Source organism: Procambarus clarkii, chromosome 32 (assembly GCF_040958095.1).
Source record: "Procambarus clarkii isolate CNS0578487 chromosome 32, FALCON_Pclarkii_2.0, whole genome shotgun sequence".
NCBI classification, from domain to species: domain Eukaryota; kingdom Metazoa; phylum Arthropoda; class Malacostraca; order Decapoda; family Cambaridae; genus Procambarus; species Procambarus clarkii.
Window position 1 is genome coordinate 34,210,891 of NC_091181.1, and position 15,176 is coordinate 34,226,066.

The 15,176-nt window shown below is 41.9% G+C and overlaps 2 protein-coding genes across 2 annotated transcripts in view; both read right to left on the reverse strand.

The window, feature by feature from the left end:
* LOC123759410 (uncharacterized) overlaps positions 1-15,176 on the reverse strand; it is a 93,014-nt gene that overhangs the window by 7,005 nt on the left and 70,833 nt on the right. Inside the window, 5 exon segments of the mRNA XM_069334891.1 lie at positions 64-2,124; positions 2,277-3,934; positions 5,308-5,626; positions 5,783-8,722; positions 8,725-15,168. Of these exon segments, the coding sequence (XP_069190992.1) occupies positions 64-2,124; positions 2,277-3,934; positions 5,308-5,626; positions 5,783-8,722; positions 8,725-15,168 (13,422 nt within the window).
* On the reverse strand, positions 3,826-5,781 carry LOC138370629 (integumentary mucin A.1-like). The gene has a single exon (XM_069335219.1). It carries the CDS (start codon positions 5,047-5,049, stop codon positions 3,973-3,975), a length of 1,077 nt encoding a protein of 358 aa, XP_069191320.1. The 5' UTR covers positions 5,050-5,781; the 3' UTR covers positions 3,826-3,972.

Genomic DNA, 15,176 nt, shown 5'->3' on the forward strand with positions numbered 1-15,176 from the left:
ACCATGTGCATATTTAGTACACGTCTGTGACGGTGACGTTATTGGCATGGTTGCAGGATCTACCAAAGTGGTGGTAGTCATTGCTTGGAATTTATCGACATTCATCTGGAGATTTACTAGCGATGAACGTGTGTCTACTTGCAATTCACTGATATCATCACGAGTGCTAACATCTATCACAGAATTTTGTGGCATTTGAGGATTTACCATTTGAGGAGCCACAGTTTGATAATCAATAACATTAACAATTGGGTACTGTGGTGTTAGAGACATTCCTGATGGGTAAGTGCCGAGATCTGCAACAGGAATCTGATGTGAAGGTGTTACTCCTTGAAATGAGCTGATATTTGGCAACGAGTTCCGTGGTGTCTGATGAGTTAGTGTTTGGGAAATGCCATCTTCTATAACAGAAGTATTTAGTGGTAAAGGGGTCACTGCCGGAAAAGTGTCGCCTTCCACCCCAGTAAGCAGTGTTAAAGGAGTCACTACTTGGGATCTATGCTCTTCATTCTTAATATCTGGTACTAGAGGAAATCCTGCCTGAGAAACATTTACTTTAACCACATTGTCCTGTGGTATTAGAGGAGCCACTTCTTGTACAGTGTGAATTTTCATCTCAGTGATACACTGTCTTAGATCAACCCCCACTTGGGAAGTGTTAATTTCCAGTGCTGTGTACTGTGAAGTTGCAGGCAGCACTACTTTAGGAATATTGTCTTCCATAATAGTTATCTGCGATGTTTGAGGAGTCACTTTTTGTGAAGTATGGTCTTCCAGCATAGCAATCTGAGGTGTTAAAGGAGTCGATGGTCGAGGAGCGCTGATTTCCACCTTGGTGCACTGTGGTGGTAGAGGCGTTACTACTTGCAAGTTGTAGTCTTCAATCATAGTAATCTGTGGTGTTAGAGGAGTAAGTGCTTGAGAACTAACAATATCTGTCGTGAGATTCTGTGGTTCAAGATGAGTGACATTTGACGAAGTGTAATCCTCAATTATAGTAACTTCTGGCATTGGAGCCACTGCCATTTTTGTGTTGACTTCCACCATAGTGTATTGTGGTGGTAGAGGAGAAATGTGTTGCAAACTATAGTCTTCCAACACAGACATCTTCGGTGTTACAGAAGTCATTGCTTTTGATGTACAGAGTTCCCCTATAGTTTTTTGTAGTGTGGTAGGAGTAACTGCCACAGGTGTGAGACTTTCAATCTTAGTAATCTGTGTTAGAGGTATCATTGCCCCAGAGGTGTTGGCTTCATCCATGGAGTAATGTGGTGATGAGGGAGCCAACTCTTTGAATTTTTTGTCTTCCATTTTAGTAATTTGTCGTGTTACAGGAATTATTACTTGGGAGCAGTTATCTTCCAACATGGTATACTGTTCTGATGGAAGAGTCGTGTCTTGTAAAGACTTTTCTTCCTTAAGAGTAATCTGTGTTGGAGTCCCTGCTAGGGAAGTGGTGACTTCCACCTTGGTGTAGTGTGGTGGTAGAGGAGACACTTCTTGTAAAGACTGGTCTTCCATCATAGTAATATGTGGTGCTAATACAGTTATCATTTGCGATGTGCTCACTTTATGCTCAATATCCTGTGATGTTAGAGTAATCACTTCTTGTGAAGCAAGGTCTTCCTTGATAGTAATATGTGGTGTTAGAGGAGTCACTGGTCGAGTAGCACCAACTTCCACCAACTTGCATTGTGGTGGTGGTAGAGACATTTCTGCTGAAGAATGGTCTTCCATAATAGCAATCTGTGGCATTAATAGAGTTGCTGCTTGGGAAGTGCTGACTTTAACCACGGTATCTTGTAATGTTAGAGAAGATACTTCTTGTGGTGTGTGTTCTTCCATTATAGCAATCTGTGGTGTTAGAGGAGAGTATGCTTTAGTAGTGCTGACTTCAACCATTGGAAATTGTTGTGGCAGAGGAGTTACTATTTGTGAATTGTACTCTTCCATCATAGTAATCTGTGGTGTTAATGGAGTCACTGTTTGAGTAGTGCCGACTTCAGCCATTGCACACTGTGGTGGTATAGGAGCTACTACTTGCAAATTGTAGCCTTCCATCATAGTAAAATGTGGTGATAATGGAGACACTGCTTGGGAGGTTTCAACCTTAAGCACAGAAGCCTGTGTTGTTAGAGGAGCCGTAGTTTGAATAGTTCCGACTTCCACTAAGGTGTACTGTGGCGGTAGAGCAGACATTTCGCGTAAAGTAATGGTCTTCCATCGAAGTAATCTGTGTTAATGGAGTCACCGCTTCGAGAAGTGCTATCTTTAACAATTGTATCCTGTGATGTTAGAGGAGTTTCTTCTTGTGAAGTGTCGTCTTCCACACTTCTAATCTGTGGTGTTAATGGAGTCACAGCTTGGGATATGCCAACTTTATGCATAGTATCTTGTGATATTAGAGGGGTTACTTCTTCTGAATTAGGGGCTTCTATAGTAGTGATCTGTGGTGTTAATGGAGTCTCTGCTTGAGTAGTGCTGACTTCCACCTTGTTGTACTGTGGCAGTAGAGGAGACACTTCTTGTAAAGTGTAGTCTTCCATCAGAGTAATATGTGGTGTTAATAGAGTCACTGCTTGGGATGTGGCATCTTTAACAATGATATCCTTTGATGTTAGAAGAATTACTTCTTGTGTAGTGTGGTCTTCCATCACACCAGCCTGTGATGTTAATGCAGTCAAATCCTGTGTACTATGGCCTTCCATCATAGTAATATGTGGTGATAATGGAGACACTGCTTGGGATGTTTCAGACTTAAGCACAGGAGCCTGCGTTGTTAGAGGAGTCTTAGTTTGAATTGTTCCGACTTCCACTACGGTGTACTGTGGTGGTAGAGCAGACATTTCTTGTAAAGAATGGTCTTCCATCTTAGTAATCTGTGGTGCAAATTGACTCGCTGTTTCAGATATGCCAACTTTATGCATAGTATCCTGTGATGTTAGAGAAGCCACTTCTAGTGAAGTGTGGTCTTCCAATACAGCAGTCTGTGGTGTTAATGGAGTCACTGCTAGAGTACTTTTGACTTGAACCATTGAATACTGTGGTGGTAGAGGAGTCACTACTTGTAAATTGTCATCTTCCATCATCATTTCTGCTTGAGTAGTGCCAACTTCAACAGTTGTGTATTGTGGTGGTAGAAGAGTTACTACTTGTGAATTGTACTCTTCCATCACAGTAATCTGTGGATTAAGATGAGTCTCTGCTTGAGTAGTGCTAACTTCCACCCTGTTGTACTGTGGTAATAAAGGAGACACTTCTTGCGAGGTGAGGTTTTCCATCACAGCAACGTGTGTTGTTAATGGAGTCACTTGTGTAGTGCGGTCGTTCATTGTAGCAATATGTGATGGTAATGGATACACTTCTTGTGTAGTGTGGTCTTCCATCATAGAAATATGTGGTGTTAATGGAGTCATTTCTTGTGTAGCATGGTGTTCCACCATAGCAACATGTGGTGTTAATGGAGTCACCCGTGTAGTGCGGTCTTCCATAGTTGCAATATGTGGTGTAAATGGAGTCACTTCTTGTGTAGTGTGGTCTTCCATCATAGAAATATGTGGTGTTAATGGGGTCACTACTTGCATAGTGCAGTGTTCCTTCATAGAAATATGTGGTGTAAATGGAGTCACTCCTTGTGAAGTGAGATCTTCCATCAGAGCAATATGTGGTGTTAATGGAGTCAACTCTTTGAATTTTTTGTCTTTCATCTCAGTAATTTGTTGTGTTACAGGAATTATTACTTGGGAGCAGTTATCCTCCACCATGGTATACTGTTCTGATGGAAGAGTCATGTCTTGTGAAGACTTTTCTTCCATAACAGTAATCTGTGTTGGAGTCCCTGCTAGGGAAGTGGTGACTTCCACCTTGGTGTACTGTGGTGGTAGAGGAGACACTTCTTGTAAAGACTGGTCTTCCATCATAGTAATATGTGGTGCTAATACAGTTATAATTTGCGATGTGCCAACTTCATGCTCAATATCCTGTGATGTTAGAGTAATCACTTCTTGTGAAGCAAGGACTTCCTTGATCAGTAATCTGTGGTTCAAGAGGAGTCACTGGTCGAGTAGCGCCAACTTCCATCAAGGTGCATTGTGGTGGTAGAAGACACATTTCTGCTGAAGAATGGTCTTCCATAATAGCAATCTGTGGCATTAATAGAGTTGCTGCTTGGGAAGTGCTGACTCTACCCACGGTATCTTGTGATGTTAGAGGAGTTACTTCTTGTGGCGCGTGTTCTTCCATCATAGCAATCTGTGGTGTTAGAGGAGAGTATGCTTTAGTAGTACTGACTTCAACCATTGGAAATTGTTGTGGCAGAGGAGTTACCACTTGTGAATTGTATTCTTTCATTATAGTAATTTGTGGTGTTACACAAGTCATTGCTTTTGATGTACAGATTTCCACTGTGGTGTTCTGTAGTGTGGCAGGAGTAACTGCCACAGATGTGAGATTTTCAATACTAGTAATCTGTGTTGTTAATGGAGTCACTGCTCGAGTAGTGCTGACTTCCACCTTGGTGTATTGTGGTGGTAGAAGAGACACTTCTTGTAATGTGTTGTCTTCCATTATAGCAATCTGTGGAGTTAATGGTATCACTGTTTGAGTAGTGCCGACTTCAGCCATTGCGCACTGTGGTGGTATAGGAACTACGACTTGCAAATTGTAGCCTTCCATCATAGTAATATGTGGTGATAATGGAGACACTGCTTGGGATGTTTCAACCTTAAGCATAGAAGCCTGTGTTGTTAGAGGAGCCTTAGTTTGAGTAGTTCCGACTTCCACTACGGTGTACTGAGGCAGTCGAGGAGACATTTCTTGTAAAGAGTGGTCTTCCATCAAAGTAATCTGTGTTAATGGAGTCACTGCTTGGGAAGTGTTATCTTTAACCATGGTATCCTGTAATGTTAGCAGAGTTTCTTCTTGTGAAGTATGGTCGTCCATCAGAGTAATCTGTGGTGTAAATGGAGTGACTGCTTGGCTAGTGCTGACTTTCTCTGATGTGTACTCCGGTGGTAGAGGAGACACGTCCTGTAAAGAGTGGTCGTCCATCAGAGGAATCTGTTGTGTTAATGAAGTCACTGCTTGGCTAATGCTGACACTTGTCTGAGGTGTATTGTGGTGGTAGAGGAGTTTCTTGTAAAGAACAGTCTTCCAATAGAATAATGTGTGGTGTTATTGGAGTCGCAGCTTGGAATGTGCCAACTTTATGCAGAGTATCCTGTGATGATAGAGGAATCACTTCTTCTGAAATGGGGACTTCTATAGTAGTAATCTGTGGTGTTAATAGAGTCACTGCTTGAATAGTACCAACTTCAACAGTGGTACATTGTGGTGGTAGAGTTACTACTTGAGAATTGTACTCTTCCATCATTGTTTCTGCTTGAATATTGCTGACTTCCACCTTGTTGTACTGTGGCAGTAGAGGAGACATTTCTTGTAAAGTGTGGTCTTCCATCAGAGTAATATGTGGTGTAAATGGAGTCACGTCTTGTGTAGTGTGGTCTTCCATCACACCAGCCTGTGATGTTAATGCAGTCACATCCTGTGTATTATTGCCTTCCATCACAGTAATATGTGGTGATAATGGAGACACTGCTTGGGATGTTTCAACCTTAAGCACAGGAGCCTGCGTCGTTAGAGGAGTCTTAGTTTGAATAGTTCCTGACTTCCACTACAGGTGTACTGTGGTGGTAGAGCAGACATTTCTTGTAAAGAATGGTCTTCCATCTTAGTAATTTGTGATGCAAATTGACTCTCTGTTTCAGATATGCCAACTTTATGCATAATATCCAGTGATGTTAAAGAAGCCACTTCTAGTGACGTGTGGTCTTCCTTCACAGTTTCCTGTAGTGTTAATGGAATTATGGCTTGAGTACTTTTGACTTGAACCATTGAATACTGTGATGGTAGAGGAGTCACTACTTGTAAATTGTCCTCTTCCATTGTCGTCTCTACTTGAGTAGTGCCGACTTTCATCATCTTGTACCGTGGCAGAAGAGGACACACATCTTGTATAAGTGTGGTCTTCCATCAAAGTAATCTGCGGTGTTAATGGAGTCACTGCTTGAGTAGAGCCAACTTCAACTGATGTGCATTGTGGTGGTAAAAGAGTTACTACTTGTGAATTGTAGTCTTCCATCATAGTAATCTGTGGGGTAAGAGGAGTCTCTGCTTGAGTAGTGTTAACTTCCACCTTGTTATACTGTAGCAGTAGAGGAGACATTTCTTGTAAAGTGTGGTCTTCCATCATAGCAATATGTGGTGTTAAAGGAGTCACTTCTTGTCTATTGTCGTCTTCCATCACAGTAATTTGCGGTGTTACAGAAGTCATTGCTCTTGATGTACAGATTTCCACTATGGTGTTCTGTAGTGTGGTAGGAGTAACTGCCACAGGTGTGATACTTTCAATATTAGTAATCTGTGTTGTTAATGGAGTCACTGCTCGAGTAGTGCTGACTTTCACCTTGGTGTAGTGTGGTGGTAGAGGAGACACTTCTTGTAAAGAGTGGTCGTCCATCAGAGTAATCTGTGGTGTTAATGGAGTCACTGCTTGGGATGTGCTATCTTTATCTATAGTATTTTCTGATGTTAAAGTAGTTTCTTCTTGTGAAGTGTGGTCTTCCATCAGAGAAATCTGTGCTGTTAATGGAGTGACTGCTTGGCTAGTGCTGACTTTGTCTGAGGTGTACTGTGGTGGTAGAATACTTTCTTCTTGTAGTGAACAGTCTTCTAATAGAATAATCTGTGGTGTTATTGGAGTCGCAGTTTGGGGTGTGCCAACTTTATGCATAGTATCCTGTGATATTAGTGGGGTCACTTCTTCTGAAGTAGGGACTTCTATAGCAGTGACCTGGGGTGTTAATGGAGTTTCTGCTTGAGTAGTGCGGACTTCCCCATTGTTGTACTGTGGCAGTAGAGGAGACACTTCTTGTAAAATGTGGTCTTCCATCAGAGTAATATGTGGTGCTAATTGAGTCACTGCTTGGGAAGTGGTCTCATTAACCACAATATCCTTTGATGCTAGAGGATTTACTTCTTGTGTAGTGCAGTCTCCCATCATAGCAATATGTGGTGTTAATGAAGTTACTTGTTGTGTAGTGTGGTCTTCCACCATAGCAATATGTGGTGTTAATGGAGTTACTTCTTGTGTAGTGCAGTCTTCCATCATAGCAATATGTGGTGTTAATGGAGTCACTTCTTGTGTAGTGTGGTCTTCCACCATAGCAATATGTGGTGTTAATGAAGTTACTTGTTGTGTAGTGTGGTCTTCTGTCATAGCAATGTGTGGTGTTAATGGAGTTACTTGTTGTGTAGTGCAGTCTCCCATCAAAGCAATGTGTGGTGTTAATGGAGTTACTTGTTGTGTAGTGTGGTCTTCCATCAAAGCAATGTGTGGTGTTAATGGAGTTACTTGTTGTGTAGTGTGGTCTTCTGTCATAGCAATGTGTGGTGTTAATGGAGTTACATTTTGTGTAGTGCAGTCTCCCATCATAGTAATATGTGGTGTTAATGGAGTCACTTGTGGAATGTGGTCTTCCATCACAGTAATCTGTGGGGTAAGAGGAGTCTCTGCTTGAGTAGTGCTAACTTCCACCTTGTTGTACTGCGGCAGTAGAGGAGACACTGTGTGTGTAGTGCAGTCTTCCATCAGAGTAGTCTGTGGTGTTAATGGAGTCACTTCTTGTGTAGTGTGGTCTTCCACCATAGCAGTATGTGGTGTTAATGGAGTCACTTCTTGTGTAGTGCAGTCTTCCACCATAGCAATATGTGGTGTTAATGGAGTCATTGCTTTTGATGTACAGATTTCCACTCTGGTGTTCTGTAGTGTGGTAGGAGTAACTGCCACAGGTGTGAGATTTTCAATCTTAGTTATCTGTGTTAGAGGTGTCACTGTCCCAGAGGTGTTGGCTTCCTCCGTGGAGTAATGTGGTGTTGATGGAGCCAACTCTCTTAATTTTTTGTTTTCCATCTCAGTAATTTGTGGTGTTACAGGAATTATTACTTGGGAGCAGTTATCTTCCACCATGGCATACTGTTCTGATGGAAGAGTCATGTCTTGTGAAGACTTTTCTTCCATAACAGTAATCTGTGTTGGAGTCCCTGCTAGGGAAGTGGTGACTTCCACCTTGGTGTACTGTGGTGGTAGAGGAGACACTTCTTGTAAAGACTGGTCTTCCATCATAGTAATCTGTGGTGCTAATACAGTCATCATTTGCAATGTCCCAACTTTATGCTCAATATCCTGTGATGTTAGAGTAATCACTTCTTGTGAAGCAAGGTCTTCCTTGACAGTAATCTGTGGTGTTAGAGGAGTCACTGGTCGAGTAGCGCCAACTTCCATCACGGTGCATTGTGGTGGTAGAAGAGACATTTCTGCTGAAGAATGGTCTTCTATAATAGCAATCTGTGGCATTAATAGAGTTGCTGCTTGGGAAGTGCTGACTTTAACCACAGTATCTTGTGATGTTAGTGAAGTTACTTCTTGTGGTGTGCATTCTTCCATCATAGCAATCTGTGGTGTTAGAGGAGAGTATGCTTTAGTAGTGCTGACTTCAATCATTGGAAATTGTGGTAGAGGAGTTACCACTTGTGAATTGTAGTCTTTCATTATAGTAATTTGTGGTGTTACACAAGTCATTGCTTTTGATGTACAGATTTCCACTGTGGATGTTCGGTAGTGTGGTAGGAGTAACTGCCACTGGTTTGATACTTTCAATATTAGTAATCTGTGGTGTTAATTGGAGTCACTTCTTGTGTAGTGTGGTCTTTCATCACACCAGCTTGTGATTTTAATGCAGTCACATCCTGTGTAGTATGGCCTTCCATCATAGTAATGTGTGGTGATAATGGAGACACTGCTTGGGACATTTCAACCGTAAGTACAGAAGCCTGTGTTAGGGGAGTCCTAGTTTGAATAGTTCCGACTTCCACTATGGTGTACTGTGGTGGTAGAGCAGATATTTCTAGTAAAGAATGGTCTTCCATCTTAGGAATCTGTTGTGCTAGTGGACTCGCTGTTTCAGATATGAGAACTTTGTGCATAGTATCCTGTGATGTTAGAGAAGCCACTTGTAGTGAAGTGTCGTCTTCCTTCAAAGATGCCTGTGGTGTTGATGGAATCGCTGCTCGAGTACTTTTAACTTGAACCATTGAATACTGTGGTGGTAGAGGAGTCACTACTTGTAAATTGTCATCTTCTATCATCGTCTCTGCTTGAGTAGTGCCAACTTTCATCATCTTGTACTGTGGTAGAAGAGGAGACACTTCTTGTAAAGAGTGGTCATCCATCAGAGTAATCTGTGGTGTTAATAGAGTCACTGCTTGGGAAGTGCTATCTTTATCTATGATATCTTGTGTTGTTAAAGAAGTCTCTTCTTGTGAAGTGTGGTATTCCATCAGAGTAATCTGTGGTGGTAGAGGAGTTTCTTCTTGTAAAGAATGGTCTTCCAACAAAATAATCTGTGGTGTTACTGGAGTCTCAGCTTGGGATATGCCAACTTTATGCATAGTATCCTGTGATATTAGAGGGGCCACTTCTTCTGAAGTTGAGACTTCAATAATAGTAATCTGTGGTGTTAATGGAGTCAATGCTTGAGTAGTGCCAACTTCAACCGTTGTGCATTGTGGTTTTAGAAGAGTTACTACTTGTGAAGTATTCTCTTCCATCACAGTAATCTGTAGGTTAAGAGGAGTCTCTGCTTGAGTAGTGCTAACTTCCACCTTGTTGTACTGTGTCATTAAAGGAGACACTTCTTGTAAAGTGTGGTCTTCCATCAGAGTAACATGTGGTGTTAATGGAGTCGCTTCATGTACAGTGTGGTCTTCCATCACAGATATCTGTGGTGCTACAGAAGTCAGTGCCACAGGTGTGAGACTTTCAATCTTAGTAATCTGTGTTAGAGGTGTCACTGCCCCAGAGGTGTTGGCTTCCTCCATGGAGTAATGTGGTGTTGAGGGAGCCAACTCTCTTAATTTCTTGTCTTCTATTTCAGTAATTTGAGGTGTTACAGGAATTATTACTTGGGAGCAGTTATCTTCCACCATGGCATACTGTTCTGATGGAAGAGTCATGTCTTGTAAAGACTTTTCTTCCGTAACAGTAACCTGTGTTGGAGTCCCTGTTAAGGAAGTGCTGACTTCCACCTTGGTGTACTGTGATGGTTGAGGAGACACTTCTTGTAAAGACCAGTCTTCCATCGTAGTAATCTGTGGTGCTAATACAGTCATTCTTTGTGATGTGCCAACTTTATGCTCAATATCTTGTGATGTTAGAGTAATCACTTCTTGTGAAGCAAGGTCTTCCTTGATCTGTGGTGTTAGAGGAGTCACTGGTCGGGTAGCGCCAACTTCCATCAAGGTGCATTGTGGTGGTAGAAGAGACATTTCTGGTGAAGAATAGTCTTCCATAATAGCAATCTGTGGCATTAATAGAGTTTCTGCTTGGGAAGTCCTGACTTTAACCACGGTATCTTGTAATGTTAGAGGAGTTACTTCTTGTGGTGTGTCTTCTTCCATCATAGCAATCTGTGGTGTTAGAGGAGAGTATGCTTTAGTAGTGCTGACTTCAACCATTGGAAATTGTTGTGGTAAAGGAGTTACTATTTGTGAATTGTACTCTTCCATCACAGTAATCTGTGGAGTAAGAGTCACTGCTTGAGTAGTGCTGACTTCCACCTTGGTGTGGTGTGGTGGTAGAGGAGTCACTTCTTGTAAAGACCAGTCTTCCATCATAGCAATCCGTGGTGTTGATGAAGTCACTGTTTGAGTAGTGTTGACTTCAACCATTGCATACTGTGGTGGTATAGGAGCTACTTCTTGCAAATTGTAGCTCTCCATCATAGCAATCTGTGGTGTTAATGGACACATTGCTTGTGAAATGTCATCTTCCATCAAAGCCATCTTTGATGTTAATGGAGTGCCTGGTTGAGTAGTGCAGACCTCTACTTTGGTGTACTGTTGCAGAAGAGGAGTCTCTTCTTCTGAAGTATGGTCTTCCATAATAGTAATCTGTGGTGTTATATGTGTCACTGCACGAGTAGTACTGACTTCACCATCTTTGATTTGTGGTGGTAGAGGAGTTACTACTTGTGAACTGTAGTTATCCATCATAGCAATTTGTGTTATCAGAGGAGTCTTTGTTTGAACAGTGCTGACTTCCATATTGTTATATTGTGGTTGATGAGGAGCCACTTCTTGTGAAGTGGCTTCTTTATGTACGTATTCCATAGCCACGTCTTCCAACATTGCAAACTGTGGTGTTAATGAAGTTACTGCTAGAGTAGTGCTAACTTCCATCTTCGTGTACTGTTGCTGAAGAGGAGAGACTTCTTGTAATGAGAGGTCATCTATCAAAGTAATCTTTGTTAATTCAGTCACTGCTGGGGATGTGGTATCTTTAACCATGGTCTCCTGTGGTGTTAGAGGAGTTATGTCTTGTGAAGTGTGGTCTTCCATCACACCAGTCTGTGGTGTTAATGCAATGTCCTGTGTAGTCTGGTCTTCCATCATTATAATCTGTGGTATTACTGGAGAGACAGTTTGGGATGTTCCAACCTTTTGCACGGTAGCCTGTGTTGTTAGAGGAGTCTTAGTTTGAATAGTTCCAACTTCCACCAAGGTGTACTGTGGCAGTAGAGCAGACATTTCCCGTAAAGATTGGTCTTCCATTTTAGTAACTTGTGGTGTTGATGGAGTACCTACTTGGGAAGTGGCAACTTTATGCATAGGCACCTGTGATAGAGGAGTCACTTCTTGTGAAGTAGGGACTTCTATAATAGTAACCTGTGATGTCAGAAGAGGCTCTGCTTCAGAGGTACTGAATTCGACCATTGTGCATTGTGGTGGTAGAAGAGTTACTACTTGTGAATTGTACTCTTCCATCACAGTAATCTGCGGTGTAAGAGGAGAGTCTGCTTGCGTAGTGCTAACTTCCAACTTCGTGTACTGTTGCAACAGCGGAGATGCTTCTTGTAAAGAATGGTCTTGCATGAGAGCAATCTGAGTTGTTAATGGAGTGACTGCTTGGGCTGTGCTATCTTTAACCATGGTTTCCAGTGATATTAAAGGAGTTATTTCTTGTGAAGTGTGGTTTTCCATCATAGCAATTTGTGGTGTTATTGGAGTGATTACCCGGGATGTGCTATCTTTAACCATGGTCTCCTGCGATGTTAGAGGAGTTACTTCTTGTAAAGAGAGGTCTTCCAATATAGTAATCTGTGGGGAAAGAGTAGTCTCTACCCGAGTAGTGCTGACATCCACTTTCGTGTACTGTTGCTGTAAAGGAATTGCTTCTTGTAAAGAATGGTCTTCCAATGGAGAAATCTGAGTTGTTAATGGAGTGACTGCTTGGGATGTGCTATCTTTAACCATGATATCCTGCGATGTTAGGGAAGCCATTTGTAGTGAAGTATGGTCTTCCATCACAGCAGTCTGTGGTGTTAATGTAGTGTCTGTACGAGTAGTTTTGATCTGAACCACTGTACACACTGGTGGTAGAGGACTTACTACTCGTAAATTATCATCTTCCATCATCGTTTCTGGACAAGTAGTGCCGACTTCTATCTTTGTGTACTGTTGCAGTAGAGGAGACACTACTTGTAAAGAATGGTCTTGTATGAGAGTAATCTGAGCTGTTAATGGAGTCACTGCTTGGGATGTGCTAACTTTATGCGTAGTATCCTGTGATGTTAGACGAGTCACATCTTGTGAACTAGGGACTTCCATAATATGTGGCTGTAGAGGAGTCGCTGCTCGAGTAGTGCTCACTTCCTTCTCAGTGTATTGTGGCTGTAGAGGAGTCACTTCTTGCAAAGTATGGTCTCCTATAATGGTAGCCTGTTTTGTTAGAAGTGTCTCTGCCTGAGCAGTACTGATTTCCACCTTCATGTACTTTTGCAGTAGAGGAGACACTTCTTGTAAAGAGTGGTCCTCCATCAGAGTAATCTGTGGTGTTAATGAAGTGACTGCTTGGCTAGTGCTGACTTTTTCTGAGGTGTACTGTGGTGGTAGAGGAGTTTCTTCTTGTAAAGAATGGTCTTCCATTTGAGAAAACTGAGTTGTTAATGGAGTGACTGCTTGGGATGTGCTATCTTTAACCATGGTATCCTGTGCTGTTAACGGAGTCACTGCTCGAGTTGTTTTGACCTGAACGTTTGTGCACTGCATAGGTAGAGGAATTTCTACTTGTAAATGGTCATTTTCCGTCACAGTTTCTGCTTGAGTAGTAGCGACTTCCACCATTGTGTACTGTTGCAGTAGAGGAGATGCTTCTTGTAAAGAATGGTCTTCCACTTGAGTAACCTGTGGTGTTAATTGAGTCACTGCTTGGGATGCACCAACTTTATGCATAGTATCCTGTGATGTTAGGGAAGCCACTTTTAGTGAAGTGTAGTCTTCCGCTACAGCAATCTGTGGTGTTAATGGAGCGACTTTTTGAGTCGTGTTGACTTTCACCAAGGTGTACTGTGGCAGTAGAGGAGACACTTCTTGTAAAGAATAGTCTTCCATGACAGTACTCTGTGGTATTAGTGGGATCCCTGCATTGGATGTGGGAACTTTATGCATAGCAATCCGTGATGTTAGAGGAGTTACTTCTTGTGAAGTGAGTTCTTCCATCATAGCAATTTGTGGTGTTAATGGGGTGATTATTTGGGATGTGCTATCTTTAAACATGGTCTCCTGTGATGCTAGAGGAATTACTTCTTGTGAAGTGTGGTCTTCCATCACAGCAATCTGTGGTGTTAATGGTGTCACTGATTGCGATGTGCCAACTTCATTCATGGTATTCTGTGAGGTTAGAGACGTCACTTGTAGTGAAGTGTTGTCTTCCATTACAGCAGTCTGTGATGATAATTGAGTCACTGCTTTGGATGTGCTATCTTTAACCATGGAATCCTGTGATGTAAGAGGAGTTACTTCTTGTGAAGTATGTTCTTCCATCATATCAATTTGTGGTGTTAATTGAGTCACTGCTTGAGTAGTACTGACTTCCACCTTCGTGTACTGTTGCAGTAGAGGAGTTCCTTCTTGTAAAGAATGGCCTTCTATCATAACAATCTGTGGTGTTAATGGAGTCACTGCTTGGGATGTGCTATCTTTAACCATGATATCCTGTGATGCAAGAGGAGTTACTTCTTGTGAAGTGTGGTCTTCCATCACAGCAATCTGTGGTGTTAATGAAATCATTGGTTGCGATGTGCCAACTTTATCCATAGTATCGTGTCGTGTTAGAGGAGTTGCTTCTTGTAATGAGTGGTCTTCCAACATAGCAATCTGTGGTGTTAATGAAGTCACTGACTGGAATGTGCTATCTTTAACCATGATATCCTGTGATAGTAGAGGTGTTACTTCTTTTAAAATGTGGTCTTCCATTCGGGATATCTGTTGTGTTAATGGAGTTGCTGCTTTTGATGTGCTAACTTTATGCACATTATCCTGTGATATTAGAGGAGCCACTTCTTGCAAAGTATGGTCTTCTATAATAGTAACCTGTGGTGTTTGAAGTGTGTGTGCTTGAGTAGTGCCAACTTCAACCATTGTGGATTGTGGTGGTGAGATTGTTACTATTTGTGAATTGTACTCTTTCATCTGTGGAGCAAGAGGAATCTCTGCTTGAGTAGCAATGACTTCGACCTTGGTGTACTGTTGCGGTAGAGGAGACATTTCTTGTAAAGAGTAGTTTTCCATCATAGCAATCTGTGGTGTTAATGGAGACACTGCTTGGGGTGTGCTTTCTTTAACCATGATATCCTGTGACGTAAGATGAGTTACTTCTTGTGAAGTGTGGTCTTCCATCACAGCAATCTGTGGTGTTAATGGAGACACTGCTTGGGATGTTCCATTAAGCACATTAGCCTGTGTTGTTAGAGAAGGTTTAGTTTGAATAGTTCGAACTTCCTCCAAGGTGTACTGTGGCGGTAGAGCATGCATTTCTTGTAAAGAATGGTCTTCCATCTTAGTAACCTGTGGCGTTAATGAAGTCGCTGCTTGAAATGTGCCAACTTTATTCATGGTATTCTGTGAGGTTAGAGAAGTCACTTGTAGTGAAGTGTTGTCTTCCATTACAGCAGTCTGTGATGATAATTGAGTCACTGCTTTGGATGTGCTATCTTTAACCATGGTCTCCTGCGATGCTAGAGGAGTTACTTCTTGTAAAGAGAGGTCGTCCATTCATAGTA

What these genes read in the sequence shown, in the direction of transcription:
- LOC138370629 (XM_069335219.1), bottom strand. Translation starts at nt 5,049, where the DNA reads ATGGACGACCACTCTTTACAGGACGTGTCTCCTCTACCACCGGAGTAC.